Here is an 18092-nt window from a genome sequence, read left to right as displayed (position 1 = left end):
AAAGGACCCATATCCAGAAACCACCATTTTCATGGATAGACTATATTTGAGAGTCACATTTCCCTTAAGGAAATGAAATTCTTTTCTTTTTAAAAGAACCTTAATTGTAAATGCTCTATTCTTAAAAAGATGATTTCCACTGGAGACAGTGACTTGGTTTTAAACCAAACTAAGAGAAATACTATTGTTGATCAGATGACGTTGATAATGTCATGTGAAAACACATGGAAAGTGTGATGATTTACTATCAAAATCTGCTTAATGTTAGTTGCTAACGATTACTTTAAGACTTTGATGAGTTAGTATTCTAGCAGGTTAATGCACCTTTATTTGATTAATGAGAAAAGTTTGTGAACAAGACACAAAATGAAAAATATAATTCTGAACATACATGAATGGTTTTTTTCCCCAAATCATGTGAAATGGTGCTTTACATAAAAACAGAGATAATAACTTTCATTATTATACATACACCGTGGAAAATGTTTTAGTGACATGACATAAGCTTATAACTAAATTTCCCAGAAAACATACATTTGTTCCAGCGGTATTAAACACATAACTAGGAATTTCACGAAGATATAAGGTTAAACAGCTATGGAGGTGAAGTTAGTGGACTAAATTCTACAATGAAGGAGAGAAATATCAGTTACAGTCACCGTAACTCACCACTATAAAACTCAGTGTCACTCAAATTAGCAGCTATAGTGTCATTCAATTCATCCACTGAAATAAACAGAATATTATGAAGAATGCAAGAAGTAGGGGAGAAGGCACTACATAAAAGTATCGGGCAACAAAAGCAAACACAGACAGCCTCTCTGACCAAGTGCCATCCCTACCAAGTAAATACAGACTTTTACATTGTACATGACTAACTGATTAATTCACTCAGCCATCCCCCCAACCAGTAACCTAGGAACACACAACTGAAGCCTCAGGACTGCCAATCAAAGGCAGCGTGGATGGGGCGCCTGGGTGGCTCAGTCGGTTAAACATCCGACACTTGATCTCGGCTCGAGTCATGCTCTCATGGGTTTGTGAGTTCGAGCCCCGTGTCGGGCTCTGCGCTGACAGCACTTAGGCTGCTTGGGATTCCCTCTCTCCCTTCCTCCGCCCCTCCCCCTCTGGTATACACTCTCTCTCTCTCTCTCTCTCTCTCTCAAAATAAATAAAAACTTAAAAAAATTTTTAAAAATAAAGGCATCGTGGGGCATAATGCACACACAAACGCTCAGGATACCAAGTAGATTCAGAAAGTTACCGTGGAAACAACAACGAATGTAAAATACAGTATTTCGGTTATGCGTGCTCTTTATATATCAACACTTCTGTAACTAACTCTTCACGGGTAGTTTCCTTATCAATGACGCTGTTTACTTCAACGTCAGTAGTATTTAATAGTGTATTTTATGCATACTTGTAAACATCATTGCAAGAGAGATGCAGGAGGCTGAGCTCTTACCTGAAATCACCTTGACCGAAATAGGCTGCTTCTGCTGTATGGTTTGAGTATGATTAAATCTGGCATAACAGATATAGTCTTCACGGGTATCCTCCAGGAGAACGTTGGAGAAATAAAGGTCTCCATTCAGACCCTGAGAAACCCTCTCGCTTTGTGGAAGTCTTTGAAAGGCTGGGGAAAGGCAGAGAGAAATCCAGATCATTCCATCACAGAGTGGCCACTTTCCCAACGACCAAGACAGAGGTATCTACTAATAGTTTGGTGAACCTCAGTGGAACGTTTTCCCCTATGAAGCTCTTCAAGTAAAACCAAGTAACGGTAAAAACAACAACAGCATGACACATTAAAACTCCAGCTGTGCCTGCCAGTCCCTAATTTCTCTGCAGCGGGGGCAGCAGGGAGATTAGAATTGCACAGTCATGTGCATTAAGCAAATGTAAACCCAAAAACTGCTTTACAAAAGAGTTTGCGGGACTCCTCCTAATATTTGTATCAGTCCCTAAATGTTAAACACATATACACACATATCTTAGAAAACGCGTTAAAAAAGCTTGTAAGGTGGGTGGCTCAGCGGGTTAAGTGCCTGAATTCGGTTCAGGTCATGATCTCATGCTCGTGGGTTGGAGCCCTACATCGGGGCTCCGTGCTGATAGCCAGGAGCCTGGAACCTGCCTCGGATTCTGTGTCTCCCTCTCTCTCTGCCCCCTCCCCACTCGCACTCTGTCTCTCTCATTAAAAAAAAAAAAAAGCCTTGTTAGAATGTTAACTTGGGCAGCCTCTACCTGCCGGGTCAGACACCAAATACTGTGAGAGCACCTAACCGTGAGCTAGGTCCCACGAGAGGCACCCTGCGTCCCAGGCTCTCTCCTTGTCAGAGCCCGTGGCCTCACTGAAGAATTAGGTAGCACATGGGCAATTAACAGCAGACTGCAGACGAGCCCCTCAGAGGCCGCCCCACCCCCACCTGAGCTACTTTTTCTTTGTGGAGTTACATCACCTTCTACCCTGCGACATATTTTACTTGCCCTGCGTGCAGTTTATGGCGTGTCTTTGTGCCCTAGGATTTAGGTTGCAGGAGGGCAGAGACGGTCTGCTGAGTTTGCTGTCCTGGTACTGAGACCGCACTGGGCCCTTACTAGGGGCTCTGTGATTAAATAAAATTAAAGTCAGCCCTCTGACTTTCCAGGTTCATGCTTAACAGTTTATTTCCCCTCAGGGCCAGTTAAGGAACTGTCCAGCCTCAGACACTGAAGGAAGATTTTCTTTTCTTGTCTCGTCTTTTTTTTTTTTTTTTTAAGTTTATTTTTTGAGAGAGGGAGAGAGAGAGAGCACGAGTGGGGGAAGAATAGATAGAGAGAAGGAGAGAGACAAAGAATCCCAAACAGGCCCCCAGCTGTCAGTGCAAAGCCCTGTGTGGGGCTCGAACTCACAAGCTGTGAGATCATGACCTGAGCTGAAATCAAGAGTCGGACACTTAACTGACTGAGCCACTCGGGTGCCCCACGGAAGATTTCCTAAGTAGGTGAAAGGTTTGGAGAAGTGGGGCCTCTGATCTATGCATGAATTTACACTGGGCTTGAAGCTTCTGCCCCAGTCCCCAGAGCCCTGAGAGTTCTGTGCCTCTGAAATGAGAGCACTAGGAAACCTGTCCATCCTCGCAGCTCCGGGCCGGGTGTTCTATCTTCTGGAGAATTCTCCAGTCTGAGCCAAGCAGTGGCTCCCCCTGCATAAGGTGTCCCACCTAACATTACACAAAATGCAGAATTCTGATTGAAGGCCTGAAGCTCCTTTGGGCAGGGAAATGCAGAGCCAGAGTTTGAAAGAACACTGGTTAGCCATGTCCGTCAAGTTCTTGGTCAAGATGGGGGTCTGGCGGGTGGTTGGAAACCCATGATTATAAGCCACGAGTCCCCACGGAAGTGATTGTTTTAAAAATAACTCAGGAAGATATGGTACATTTATTGAATGAATACAAAGAGTTAAAGACAAGCACACATTTATTCTTTTCTAATCCTCCTGCTGTATTTTATTACGGATAGGTGTTGGCAGATCAAATTAACGGGAGCAGGACTTTGAGAGGGTGCTAGCACTTGCCCATAGAGTGCCTTTGCCTTATACTTAGAAAAAAAATGCATGCAGATAGGAATAACTTGACAACGTCATCTTGCAAGAAGAATGCTACACAAATCTGATTTTTTCCCTCGTATTCCAGATGCAATTTCATTTGAAAGGTGAAGGCTTTGCCAACAGCCTAAAATGTATGTAAATTACACAGCCAGCAGTGCAATATGGGAAAAAAGACATATTCTCGTGATTGTGAAACTTTGCATGTATTTGTCTACTTATTAAGTGAAAAGGTCATCATTTCTGAAGAAGAACCAAGTACTGGGCCTTGTTTGGACAGTTGACATTTGGATACTGTTATTTTTGATGTCATACACCGCTCATTTATATTTGATTTGTTGTCGCTTCTTTCTAAACCTGTTAAAAAGCTGTTATGGGGATGCCTGGGTGGCTCAGTCGGTTAAGCGTCTGACTTTGGCTCAGATCATGATGTCACAGTTTGTGAGTTCGAACCCTGTGTCGGGCTGTGTGCTGCCAGCTCAGAGCCTGGAGCCTGCTTCAGATTCTGTGTCCTCCCTCTCTCCCCTCCTCCCCTGCTCATGCTCTGTGTCTCTCTCTCTCTCTCTCAAAAATAAACATTAAAAAAAAGCTGTTATGCAGTAACAGGAAAATATGTTTGCTCATTTATGCACTTGTATGTTTATTTTTCATTGCATTGTGAGGTTTTCTTGGAGTAATTTCATAGAAGAGTTGAATATGGCAATTAAATATCAGAGCTAAATTTTCTCTTCAGTAATGTGTACCGTCTGTGAATTCAGAGGAAATCATGTTGCTGAAAATAGACTATATTCCCTACAGATATTTTGCATTCTTTCCCACCATTCCACGTACAGGACTCTTGTCGAGGTCAACGGTGATCTCCATGTTGCCAAATTCAATAGTTGTTTTTCAGTCGGATCAGAAGTTATCTGACCTTTTGAAATGGTTGATTGTTCTGACTTCTCGACACTTGGCTTCCCTTTATCCTGAGGACCCTGCTCTATCTTCTTACCTCAGTGACTTCTCCTTCTCATCTATCTGCTTAGCTGGTTTCTCCCCCAGGTTTCCCTGGGGGGCTCCTGGTCTCTACACCTGGCTCTCTTACAGGCCCCTCACATCCTAAACCCTGGCTTCCCTATCACCAAGCAGAACCACGTGTCCCTTTAAGAAACTATTAGCACAGGAGGTTTGGGAGGGCAGGAGAGGCAGCAAAAAAAAAAAAAAAAACAAACTCCCTCAAGGTTAGGGGTGGAGCAGACATATATTCAAGTGCCTAATGGATGACTCCATTCTCTGTGCCCCGGTTTCCTCATCTAAAAGGAGAAATATGAGGGGCACCTGGGTGGCTCAGTCATCAAGCTCTTGGTTTCTGCTCAGGTCATGATCTCACAGTTTGTGAGATCGAGCCCCACACCCTGTCCTGCGCTGAGAGCACAGAGCCTGCTGGGGATTCTCTCTCTCCCTCTCTCTGCTCCTTCCTGGCTTGTTCTCTCTCTCTCTCTCTCTCTCTCTCTCTCTCTCTCTCTCTCTCTCAAAAACAAATAAATACACCTTAATAAAATAAAATAAAATAAAATAAAAGTGAAAAGATGAGAAGATGAGAAGATGCTCATCAGAGAAATGTAAATGAAAACCACAGGTTTAATTACCTCACACCTGTCAGAATGGCTATTATCAAAAAAACAAAAACGAGTGTTGGAGAGGAGGTGGAGAAAAGGGACCCTTCATGCACTGCTAGCGGGAATGTAAACTGGCACAGCCAATACGGAAAATAGTATGTAATTTCCTCAAAAACTTAAACACAGAGCTACTCTACAATCTAGTAATTCCACTTCTGTGTACTTATCCAAAGAAAATGAAAATCAGAGATATATACTCCCCCATGTTACTGCAGCATTATTTACAACAGCCAACATATGGAAGCAGCCCAAGTGTCCATCGACAGATGAATGGATTAGAGAAGAAGTGGTATATATATGTATAGATATATATATACACACACACACACACACACACATACGTGTGGCATATATATACATATATGTGAGATATATATATATATATATATATCTACACACACACACACACACACACACACACAATGGAATACCACTCAACATTAAAAACGATGAGATCTTGCCGTTTGCGGCAATATGGATGGACCCAGAAAGTATTATGCTAAGCGAAATTAATCAGACAGTGAAAGACAAATACCGTATGATTCTGCTTATATGTGGAATCTAAAAAACAAAACAGATACAGGAAACAAACTGTTGGTTTCCAGAAGGAGGAGGGGTTGTAAGGTGGGCAAAATAGATGAAGGGCATTAAGAAGTACAAACTTCCAGTAATAAGTAAGTCATGGGAGGTAATGTACAGCCCAGGGAATAAGTCAGTAATATTGTAATAACTCTGTACAGTGACGGATGGTAACTAGGCTTATCGTGGGGATCATTTTATAATGTATAAAAATATGAAATCACTATAATGTGCACCTGCAACTAACAGGACATGGTATGTTGATTACATGCCAATAAAAAAATTTTTTTAAATAAAAGATAAAAGAATATAGCAGACATGCTTCATGGGGTTGTTGTAAAAAACTGGTGAGATAACTTACATAAAGATCTCAGCAAAGGGACTGGCACTTAGTAAATACCCAATAAATATTAGTTGTTGTTGGTGATAAAAAAAAAACAAAAACTTGAAGGGGCATCTGGGTGACTCAGTTGGTTAAGCCTCCGACTTTGGCTCAGGTAGTGATCTTGCGGTTCGTGGGTTCGAGCCCTGGTCAGGCTCTGTGCTGACAGCTCACAGAGCCTGGAGTCTGCTTTGGAATCTGGGAATTTGGTTTATTTAGAGCAATGTCCAGTTCACAGTAGGTGCTCAAGAAAATCATGTTGCACATGACATGTTGTTTCTTTCAATGAGTATTTATTCTGAGCATCTCTGAAACATTTTATAAACGTTTTATGAATCACGAGAGCTAACAACTTATTGTGACAGCAAATAATCATAAGAACCTTGAAGAAAGTTCATATATTTAAAATTTACAATTATCTGGGTTGCCTGAGTGGCTCAGTTGGTTGAGAGTCTGACTCTTGATTTTGGCTCAGGTCATGATCTCACGGTTCATGAGTTTGAGCCCCACATCAGGCTCCACACTGACAGTGTAGAGCCTGGTTGGGATTCTCTCCCTCTTCTTCTGCCCCTCCCACGCACTCTCTCAAAATAAATAAATAAACTTAAAAACATTTTAAACTTACAATTATCCATCCAGAATATTATAGGTGGTGGTAATCCAAGTGGGGGTCTGCAGGGAAGGACCAGAGACTGGCCATTTCGAAGTGTTATTGGTTCAAGTTTTTCTTTGGTCCACAACGGTGACCCTAGGATATAAAATAATAACTTCTAAGTTATCTCTGCATTGAAAAATAAAAAGAGCACTGGAAAGAAAGACAAAATAAACTTTTGGGGAAATGGTAACTCAGAATTTATAGGCATTAAGATAACAAGGGAATAATTTTTAAATACAATGTTAAAAGTCAAAATGTGATGATTTTCACTCACTGCCATTAATAGTATAAATGCAGACTCAGCAACTCCATGTTTAAAAATCTGTATTATTCAATAAATCATTACGAAGATACATAATAATTTCGCTATAAGCGTGTTCTTCACAAAAGAATGGAAAACTCTAGGGGTATCCGGGGGGCTCAGTTGATTGAGCATCTGACTCTTGATTTGGGCTCAGGTCATGATCCCAGGGTCATGGAATCGAGCCCACGCTCAGCACGGAGCGTGCAAGAGATTCTCTCTTACCCTCTGCCCGTCCCCAGTGCATCCACTCTCTTTCACTCTCTCAAAAGAAAAAAAAAAAAAAGACTAGAGAACACCAAATGTCAAAAGATTTGTTAAATAATTGTATATATACACCTGTGAGTATCATACAATATTATATATTAAGTATCTTTATTTATAATAAGATTGATATGAGAATATATATTATCTGCAGGTAAGTCAGAATAGGTTATAAAATAGTACTTCAGAATGAGCTCATTTGGAACACATACATACATATCTGCCTAGAAAACATGGAAAGAGCAGTGGTTACTAGATTGAGTGGAAGGATTTCAAGTTCTTTTTTTGTTATTTGTAATTTTTTCCAATAATGAACACAGGGAATAAAAACAGTTTTTAAAATGACCAGAATTGCAAGTGGTTACTGTTCTTTAAATATGTGCTGTTTAAGTACACGTTGTTGACACACCACGGTAGTAACTACTGTAAAAAGAGCCATAATAATATCGAGGCTTGAGGCCACTCTATTTCCAGTGAATCTTTGAAACGAAAATGTTAATTACCCATTATCCATTTCATAACGAATTTATTTCCATCTGGCTGTCAGAAGTTGGTCCATACACAAGATACGTGAGAAATTAGTAATTTGATCAATTCAGGAAATTGATAATCAATAATTTGATCAATTTATTGTGACAGCAAACAATCATAAGAACCTTGAAGAAAGTTCATATTTTTAAAACTTACAATTATCAGGAAAGAAACGCTTTTCTTACTACTGGTGCTTTTTTTTATTCTGGACTTGCCGAAAAGACATCCTGGGTTGGCAAAGCACTGGGCTGAGGAACTTAGGGTACAGTGAAAAGGAGCTATAATTTTCATGCAAAACAAGGTGAGAGTATTAGAATCGATGGCACTGCTTTCTTGTGCCAGCATCTGGATGAAGTGACAGATGCTGTCTCAGAGCCACCTTTTAAATACGGTCCTGTTGGATGGCCAAGTCCCACTTACTGGATGGACGGACAACAATATTATTAGAAATTGCTGCTCCGCGTTCGTTCCTGGCTGTACATTGATAAACCCCTTCGTAGGTCTCTGCTTTCCCTTCATTCATGATGTTGATTGTGAGGGTTCCTGAGCCGGGCTTCATGGTGACCAGAGGGTCCTTATCTATGTCAAAATGAGTCCCATTTCGGGTCCAGGAGAAGCTACCCAACACATAAAGGATTAAGCTTGTTAACAGTCAAGAAAAAACAGGATTACTTACTCTTCAACAAATTCCTAGCAGTTCTGTAGGTTTCCAGAAATAGTAATTAGATGGTAATGTTCAGGAAAAGAGCGACAGTCTCCATACCTAAAATGTTTCACTGAATCGTGACTTAGAAAAAAGTGCTGGCCATACATTTTAAGGTACATGTCTTCACTGGAACTAGCTGAAATCTGTCTCAAGGAAATCATCACACAAATTGCCTGTCATTTTTCAAAGAAAATACAGAAAGTAGGTCTCCAGGGCACGCTCTCTTAGAGTTTTATTAGCATTTTTATTGTAAACTCCATTGTTCACAGAGTTGATAACCTGTCTATAAAATTTTGCCCTGGGCTGCAACGTGACAAGAAAGGCTTTCCCAAGTACTAATACATGTGTGCGTTTGAAAGTGATCAGAGCAGTTTCAAGTTACCGAAATGCAAAGTGTAAGTTGGGGGCGGGGGGCGAAGTAGGAGGAGTTCAGTTGTGTTTTCAAGGTTGGTTATCAAAAGTGGTAACTCGCTAAAAAATACATTTTGAGAATTTTCAGTTCTAGAGATGGTTTTGTAAATTTCTTAGGAAGTATTCCAAATTGCCAACTGAAATTCTTCTTTTTCAGTTTTTTTTATACAAAAGACTGCCTTATAGAAGTCACCGCGCCCATGTAATTAAGTACTTTATAACTAGTCATACGTCAAAGTGGCCATGCTCATACCAAGGCATGAATCTCGAAACTTCACTATGTTTTCCTGGACCACTTAGATTTCTCTTCCCATTGCTTATCCTTGCGTCAGTGGTTGACCCAACATCTGGGGGCAGGCGGTGGCAAGGGATGGGGGGGCACGGAGGAGGCAGGGGCCAGGAATGCTGATAAAGATCCAACAGCCCTGTCCCCACAACAAAAAACTATCTGGCCCCAAATAGTAGTGCTGAGGGGGAGAAATCCTGCCTTACAGGGAGTCGCAGGAAGTATTACGTCAGTGTGAAATGGAAGGGGAACTCCATGAAATGACATCACATTTGGGCTCAGTACCAGAGGTTTCCAATAATATGGCAGAACGGACTGCTTTGAAGCAAACCTCTGATGGATGTTTTTGACATACTTAAGTATTTACCAGGTAATCTTTTTCTCAGATGCCAATCTGTGACAATTGGGTAAGCCTGGCAATAGACTCAGAATTGAAAGATCTAGGGGGCACCTGGGTGGCTCAGTCGGTTAAGCATCTGACTTCGGTTCAGGTCATGATCTCACGGTTAGTGAGTTCAAGCCCCACATTGGGCTCTGTGCTGACAGCTCAGAGCCTGAAGCCTGCTTCGGATTCTGTCTCCCTCTCTCTTTGTCCCGCCCCCACTCATGCTCTGTCTCTCAAAAAAACATAAGCATCAAAAAAAATTTAAGGAAATGAAAAATCTAGAAACTTTCACTTCCTTCTTACTTAAAAATCCACATTACATTTTAATAATAGTAACCCAACTCTCCTAAACTCCCATATGTTACTGCGGAAGTGACAGTATTTGCTAATCAGCTGAGGGACCTTGGCTACGTTGCCAAGCATTACCAGGCATCAGTTTCCCGTCTATAAAATCTATCAGTTGGACCAGATAACCTCTCACGTCTCTCCCACCTCTAAAATGCTGTGCAATGCTCATGCCAAGATCCATATGGAGAATCCGGAGTGCTGAGCCCTGCCAAGTCTGAAAACCCACTTAGGGCTATTTTATAGACCTCTCCAGAGCAAGCACAGATCTTTGAAGTCACTAAATTCAACTTCCTTATTTTACAGATGAAGAAACGAGGCCCAGAGAAAAATGGGTGCGTCCATGTTACAAGGGCAGGAGAGCCATTAGAAGAAGGCTTTCCTCCACATCTTGCTACCATTTTTTGAGCATTTTGTGAAGGGTGTGAGTACAGAAATGCAATTTATGTGGGTTTCCAAGAAGAACACTCTGACTTTTATTCATCAGAAAGACAAAACCATGAGCCTACACATGATACTTCAGAGATAGGCAGGACCTGAAATTAACTTCAATATTAATAGCGATATTTATTTCCAGTTGTGGAACAGAGCAGAAATCACACCCACCTTGGAGGAGGCTTCCCTTTGGCCTCACACTGGATCACAATATTCTCTCGAGGGTCAATAATGTAATCTTTTGGAGACTGTTGAGTAATGGTTGGAGGCTGTACCACTTAATTGTAGAAAGAAGAATAATGTAAATAAATCATTTAAGATCATCGTAAAAATCATTCTGTCTATATCCAAGTCACCCACCCCACACTAAATATGCTCCAAATGCTTTTAGCAATTTCTACAGTGGCAGCACAAACCTCATTAGATTTTCAGCGAAACGTCTCCTAAAACTCTGAAGTCAAGGCACAACTTCCTTTTGGTGACTTTATATGGACTCACAGAGCCCATTTTCCCCAACTAAGAGTTTGGAAAAACAATCACCAAGACAAGCTTGATATTAAGACAGTTTCTTTTCTGATGTAACAATGAGAAATTCTTCTGATTTTTTTGGCTCAAATAATGCTTCTTAGTAAAATTTAAGTTAGGAGGTAAACGGGCATTTCTTAGGAGAGAGTAACTGACTTATAGTTCATTAGTGTGCCAATGTAAATTAATATACATTGGGAACAAATCAATTTGAGAAGTTACCATTTAAAAATGGTTAAATCAGAGAGTCGGCATGTCTTATTAGAGGCAGGTGGTAGGTGACTACCAGCAGCAAAGATAAAACAGTCTCCTTTAGAAGATCAGCGGAATTGGGATGTGCTGTTACAGGAGACAGCATTTCTGTTTTGCTCTTTAAAGGGTTATCCGATCATTCATTTTCAAATCGTATGAGGAACATTCTGAGTTCTGACCCAGAACAATTAAATCCGAAGGAAGCTGGTATCTGCATGTCCAGTGCTCAAGTTACTCGTAAGATCACCACGTCCTTCGTGTGAAATCAGAATCACAGAATGTAAGAACAGGAAGGAAGTGGGGAAATAATCTATTTCAACCTCGTTTGTTGCTCAGGGCAACAAAATGGCTTGACTAGGAAGGCACATGGCAGAGAAGAGAACCAAACTCTCCCTGTAGGAGCCACTGCCTTGTACGATGCCAGGGAAAGCCATTTACACAGACCAGTGGTTTTCAACCTAGGGTCCCCTCAGGGGACACAGGGCCATTCTGGAGGCCATTGTGGTTGTCACCACTGGGCGGGGAGAGTGGTGTTGGGCAGAGGCCAGAGATGCTGCTAAACACCTTACAGGACAGTCCGCCCCACTCCCACTGCCACCTAGATCATTTCAGCTGTTCATATTCCAGCTCTTCCCTTTCCTCCGTGCCCATGCTCTGTGCTTTGTGAAACCTCTTCCACCTGCCAACCGATCACTTCCTGAAGCTTAGTAATTGCCCTCTGCTCTTGTCTTTCTTTACCGTGGTTAATTGTTGCCAGGGCTAACTTTACCACTTCTGCGCCTAATGTCCTATGCATCTGCAAACGTGTCTCTGTTCGCTTGTTTTGTCTCTGGTCTTGCTGCTGTCCACACAGACACGACAATGCTGGCTCTGACTAAATATCCGAATAACACCCAAAGGACAGATGAAAAGCAGAGCTCATGACTGCCCTCTCTTACTGCGCACCTACTAAATGCTGGATACTCAGCACTATCATTTCCTCCTCCATTTAGCAAGAGCCGCCCCTGTCTCCTGCTCCCACTCAGCCGGCTGCTCGTCCTCACCTCTGCCACCTTACAAGGAACACTCACTCCTGCTGTCCTATCAGTTCCCGGTGCTGGTTAGCACTTTGGTCTGGGGGTTAAGAACCAGTCTGTTTGCTTCTTACCAGCTGTGAGACTTCAAGCCAGTTTCTTAACTGCTGCAAGCCCTTAGTTCCTTAGAGGGAAAATGGGGCTTAAAAGGGGTATCTATGGTGTCTACCTCCAAGGGTCACCAGGAGGATGAACTTAAAGAACGTGTGTAAAATTCTTAGGGCATGTCAATACTGTAGTGGTTCAGCGTTAGCTATATGTAAATTATAATCACAATCATTTTTATTTGGACCAGCTTCATCTTTGAGTAATCTTTTAGGCTCCGGGAGTATAGAGTTTGGGATGACGGACAGAAGCCTGGAATTTCACACCTGAATGGTGGACACCCAGGTGGCCGATGGGGGGGGACTGTTGGGGTGACTCAGTCCAATTCCTCGTATTTTTCTGCAAGTGACAGAGGTCTGTCTGGTGGTTTCAGACCCAGAGCTTGTGTTCACACGTCTGCAGGAGAGCCCATTCAATGCCATTTCTGACCTGCCAGGAGTGTACTGCGTACCCACACCTCTGAACAGCGCATAGGTCCCCTGGCAACGAACAAATGCTTCGAAGCGATAGGGGGAAAGGTGATTTTACATGGTTTTCCTGGTTAATCCAATCTCAAAGGATTTAAATGCCTGAAAACTTTTTTTTTTTTTTTAACTATTTTTTAGGTAGATACTAGATGCTGCCCCACTCACTGCCCAAGACAGCAGAAGTTTTGCTTAGAGCAAGCCACTCGGAGACGATGTGAGCGGGGACTGCTTATTTGTCATTTGCACACTTGAAAACAATGTTCAAATTCACTGGAATTTGGATGGAACGCTAGTCCATACAGTCCTCAGGCCGAAGAAGTATGGCAAGGCGTACATATGGCTGCTGACTTGGGTGAAGCCTATGCATATGTGCTCACCTTCTGAAAGATATCAAAAGACAAGCCTTAAGCCCAGCAAGCATTTAGTGGCATTTAGAACCAGACAGTAATTCCCTTTAAATTTTGTGAATTTTCTCATTGAGTTACATCAGATGTGAATAAAGCTTGGAAGTTAGTAGAGCAGAATATTGGCAAAAGAAAGAGTAAATACCTGAGTCCTCAGAATTCATGCAGGGAACATATTAAACTTGCTTCTTGGTATTTAAATGCAATGTTTAGCCATAGTAAATGCACATGCTTAAAACGACGTTAGTCACAAATCATAAAGTTGTGCATTCAATTCACAGCATTAATTCAAAAACAAAGACATGGTCAAGTTTTCACACTGCCTAGTAATTACAGAAAGACACTTACAGTCTTCAAGAAGTTTTGCTTTTTCCCCATCAATATCAGCAGGTGAGTGGGCAAACAGGATTAAAGAAAACCAGATGTTAGTAATAAGAACGTTAGAACCCTGGAGACCAAAGGGGTATCTCGTCTATTTGGTTTGACCTAAAAAATCAGTACAGTGAAAATGGCAGTTGTGGAGTCGTAAAAGGAAGACACTCCCAATAATGGTTTTGTTTCCTCCTGTGGCAGCGATCCCGCATAAACATGTGGAAGAACAAAAGGAATGCTGTAGGCAAAAAAAAAAAAAAAAAAAAAAAGGATTCTTCTAGGAATGGGGATGGCTAATTCCATTCCATACATGTTGTGCCGGACAAGTAATTATGTTCAATTTGAAAAATAGCTGGAATCTGCAATTAATCTGAGTTGTCACATACTGCATCGCGTCTGATCCTATTATCCCAGACACCACTATGCACGTGGTCATAATGCCTAACAATGGGACAGCACTACAGTGACAGTGCTCCATCCGTGCCAAACGCAGCACTGATTTTCAGTTGTTTCTATTTCTGTGGTTCGTCTCCAGGTCGGGAATGGAACTTTTCAGCCGGTAGCATATTTCTGCTTCAGAATCCCTCCTCACCCAAGGGCTGCTAGGACCCACATCAAGGAGCAGCTCATGCAGAAGGGGTGTAGGGGACAGGGGCAGGGAAGAAATTACATTAGCATGCAATTCAAATGATTCTGCAGTGCCGTCTGTCACTTCTACTTGTAAAGGTTAATACAGGAGCGGCATTGTCCGTGACTTTCTTTTCATCAGGGTGATGCCTCTTCTCCATTAGCAGCGGTAATTGAGTTAGCCGTAGGTGACTGTTCCCCTCTGATGGTTAGATTAGGCAGTCAGATTAAGGGAGAATATATTTAACACAAGAGAGAACAAAAGCCCATTTCTCTCAAGGGCTTTTGTCTCTCTCCTGGTAGGGCAAATGCTTACTTAGGCAATCCAACTCCAATGGCCTTAGCCAATCATACGTTTTTGTTTTTGTTTTTAACTGAAATGAAGGGCAATGAATGAATACTTTATAATACTTTATAATACTTTAATAAATAAATAACGAGATGTTGCATTTTATCGTCCTTTAGACCATAGATGCGTGGCAAAGGAGGTCTCCAGGGAGCGGGGCAGACCACATCCCTTCTTAATGTCTTCCCACTGGCACTTGCAACATCCTTTGGCAAAAAAATGAAATTCCCGACAATGGAACGGCCCCCAAGAAAGTGCTATCTTCCTTGCACCTTGGAAAGCTTGCCAAGCAGATGTCCTATTCAGGAAGCAAATGGGTTTAAAGAGGTCACGGAGATCAACAGTAAAGGATGAATCTGAAGTACAGTAATTGTCCAAATTTGAAATTCTGCTTCCATTGCAAGAGAAGGGACCGGTTGGAATCCAGCATTATCTTTATTGTTCACTGCCAGGCCACCCAGAGAAGGAAGAGCTTAGCATGTACTCTACTATCAGGAAGGGGGGGCGCTGGAGGCTAAGACAGTAGTCCCCGCTGTCCCATTTTAAATTGTGTTTTTGCAGATGACTTGTTTTTTTCTCAAAATTTACCTTTTGGTCTTTGATCACATCTTTTAAGCCAAAGATCTTTCTCTAGGCTGCAGATAAGACACACGTCCTACATCCAGACTCCTACTTAAAGGGACTTTTGCCTTGTTGGAATCAAGAGAAATGAACTGGGGCACCTGGGTGGCTCAGTCGGTTGAGTGTCCGACTTCGGCTCAGGTCATGATCTCACAGTTCGAGGGTTCGAGCTCTGCGTTGGGCTCTGTGTTGACAGCTCAGGGCCTGGAGCCTGCTTCGGATTCTGTGTCCCTTGCTCTCTGCCCCTCCCCCATTCATTCTCTCTCTCTCTCTCTCTCTCTCTCTCTCTCAAAAAAAAATAAAATAAAATAAACATTAAAAATTTTAAAAAAAGAGAGAAATGAATTATGGGTAGTTTGGGGATACTGAGGAGCATGGGGTTGGCTGAGAAAACATCCCCCAATCTTTCCAGAGCACCCTGAGTGCATGACGGGAGAGGGTGGAGTAGTGGGAAGGGGATAAGTGGGGACATCCCCATGGCCGTTTTAAAGTGATTGAGTTTTCTTGAAGGACTGCTTCGATCAAGAGTCGCCTGTTGGATCAGGGGAGCCCACAATTCGCTCCTTTTCCATCCCCCCCCCCACATGGTATACAAAAGGCACCTGAGGAGGAAGAAAGATAATGATAGGGAGGGACAATGGTCTGACCAGTTCAATGGCCATTTCTATGGTGAGACTCTTTATAAACAACAGGTGCTTGGAGGTAAAAGCCAAATTAATTTTGATTAGCTTTTCAGTATCACACAGACACCTTCTCCATTCACACGGCTCACAGTGATGGGAAATGCTGGGGAGGCTTTAACTCCCAGGCCTAACAGCTTTGAAACGTTAATACTTACGATCAAGTGGTACTTCCAGTGCACTAATCATCTGGCACAGGAAGAGAATCAGGGCCACTCTGCCTGCAGGTAAGCGCTTCTTTTTCGGCATTATTTTAAGCTGCATTAGCTGAACTCCTGCTGAGACCCACAGACTGTATTTCCTTTAATTCTTTCGCAGAAGATTTGCGTGCAACGTTTAAATAATGTTCATGCAGGGAACTGAAAAAGGGTAGGATAAGAATTATGGTGTATTAAAAAAAAAAAGAAGGCAACGAGAGGAAGTCTGCAGCACAGAAAATCAGTTCTGTATTATACATGAACTCCAAAAAGGAACTAACGTTTAAATATTTAACTCTCAAGGCTGGAATAATCATTTATTCATACGTCAGCTAAAATCAGGTCAGAAGCATTTGTAGTGATGTCAAGTAAAATCTGTCTACTTGGCCATCCTTACGGTTTTCCCATTTAAAATATCTGCTTTTATATCGGAGGCCTACCATGTCATTCCTAATAGGAAAAAAAGCTGGGCGTATAAATCGATTGGCAACTGAGGGAAGAGGGAAGGCCTAATGGCTTCTCCATGCTAGAGATTATCTTTGGGAAAGTCCAGGGCACTGTGGCAAATTTGCTTCAAACCCCAAACACTCATTTACCAGGTGAACAGCCAACAATCAGGGCCTTCCCCTTCCCTCACTGAGACTACGGTGGCAGGCACACCCGAGGCTCCAAGTTCCAGGCCTTTCTCACCACAGTCACCCCCCTCAACAGTGGGATCTACCAAATAAAGTTCAATACATCCTTAAACAGAAAATAGAAAAACTTCAGCGATCTGGTCTCAATTTATCCTGCCAACCTTGTCTTGTCCTGTTGGCGTAGAGCTATTTTTTTTTTTGTTTGATAGTTGGCTTCTGCTTCCCTTTCTTGGATCCGTCCTGCAACATGCCCTGAATTTTCCCACCTTCTTGCCTTTGTTCACTCTGTTCCTTCTGCCTGGAATGCCCTCTCCACCATATTTCCCTATCAAAGTCCAAGTTATTTCTGTATAGATCACCTAATATTGAAACATTAGCTGATCAACCACACTAGAAGTCATTTCACCCCCACTAAGAATTCCTGAAATTCCTTTTTATTTTTTTTTTATTTTTTATTTTTTTATTTATTTTTGGGACAGAGAGAGACAGAGCATGAACGGGGGAGGGGCAGAGAGAGAGGGAGACACAGAATCGGAAACAGGCTCCAGGCTCCGAGCCATCAGCCCAGAGCCTGACGCGGGGCTCGAACTCACGGACCGCGAGATCGTGACCTGGCTGAAGTCGGACGCTTAACCGACTGCGCCACCCAGGCGCCCCTGAAATTCCTTTTTAAAAAAACTGTTTATTTATTTTTCAGAGACAGAGATTGTATGAGCGGGGGAGGGGCAGAGAGAGAGAGAGGGAGACACAGAATACAAAGCAGGCTCCAGGCTCTGAGCTGTCAGCACAGAGCCCGATGCAGGGCTCGAACCCATGAACTGTGAGATCATGACCTGAGCTGAAGTCGGACGCTTAAGTGACTGAGCCACTCAGGCACCCCTGAAACTCCTTGTTTTAATAATTTAATCGTGATGTATATTATACAGATAGATGCAAAGATAAATAGACTTTTTTGATACGCATGCTCTCTCCCCTACTCCTTCAGGCAAAGGTGGTGCCTCTCCCACTTCTGTATCCCTCTCCCATCACCCAACATAGTGTGCCTCACACATGAACGTGTTCGCCCCACACAGAAGAACATGAACACACACACAATATAGACCTCTGTCCCACAGCCAACTCCTTCCTGGAATGACAGATTCAATCGTGACTTCTCATTAATGAAGACAGAGGGGAGTGACCAATGGCTCTCTCGAGAACGTAGAGGGATGCTGTTATTGCAGACGACGATAGCTCCCACAGCTTAATTACTGAATGACTT

General features: G+C 42.4%; 1 protein-coding gene across 1 annotated transcript in view; it reads right to left on the bottom strand.

Annotated features, from left to right (window-relative positions):
- The window catches only part of NRCAM (neuronal cell adhesion molecule), a 282710-nt gene that overhangs the window by 62802 nt on the left and 201816 nt on the right, over positions 1 to 18092 (bottom strand). The window contains exons 4-9 of the mRNA XM_049641330.1: positions 16158 to 16358; positions 10699 to 10804; positions 8380 to 8576; positions 6834 to 6956; positions 1466 to 1636; positions 670 to 726 (exon numbers count right to left, since the gene is read on the bottom strand). Coding sequence (XP_049497287.1) covers positions 670 to 726; positions 1466 to 1636; positions 6834 to 6956; positions 8380 to 8576; positions 10699 to 10804; positions 16158 to 16263 — 760 coding nt within the window. The 5' untranslated portion in view covers positions 16264 to 16358. The remainder of the gene's footprint in view (positions 1 to 669; positions 727 to 1465; positions 1637 to 6833; positions 6957 to 8379; positions 8577 to 10698; positions 10805 to 16157; positions 16359 to 18092) is intronic.

The sequence above is a fragment of the Panthera uncia genome, chromosome A2 (genome assembly GCF_023721935.1).
Source record: "Panthera uncia isolate 11264 chromosome A2, Puncia_PCG_1.0, whole genome shotgun sequence".
Lineage (NCBI taxonomy): Eukaryota > Metazoa > Chordata > Mammalia > Carnivora > Felidae > Panthera > Panthera uncia.
Note: the sequence above shows the minus strand (reverse complement) of the source record. Positions and strands in the feature narration are given on the sequence as shown.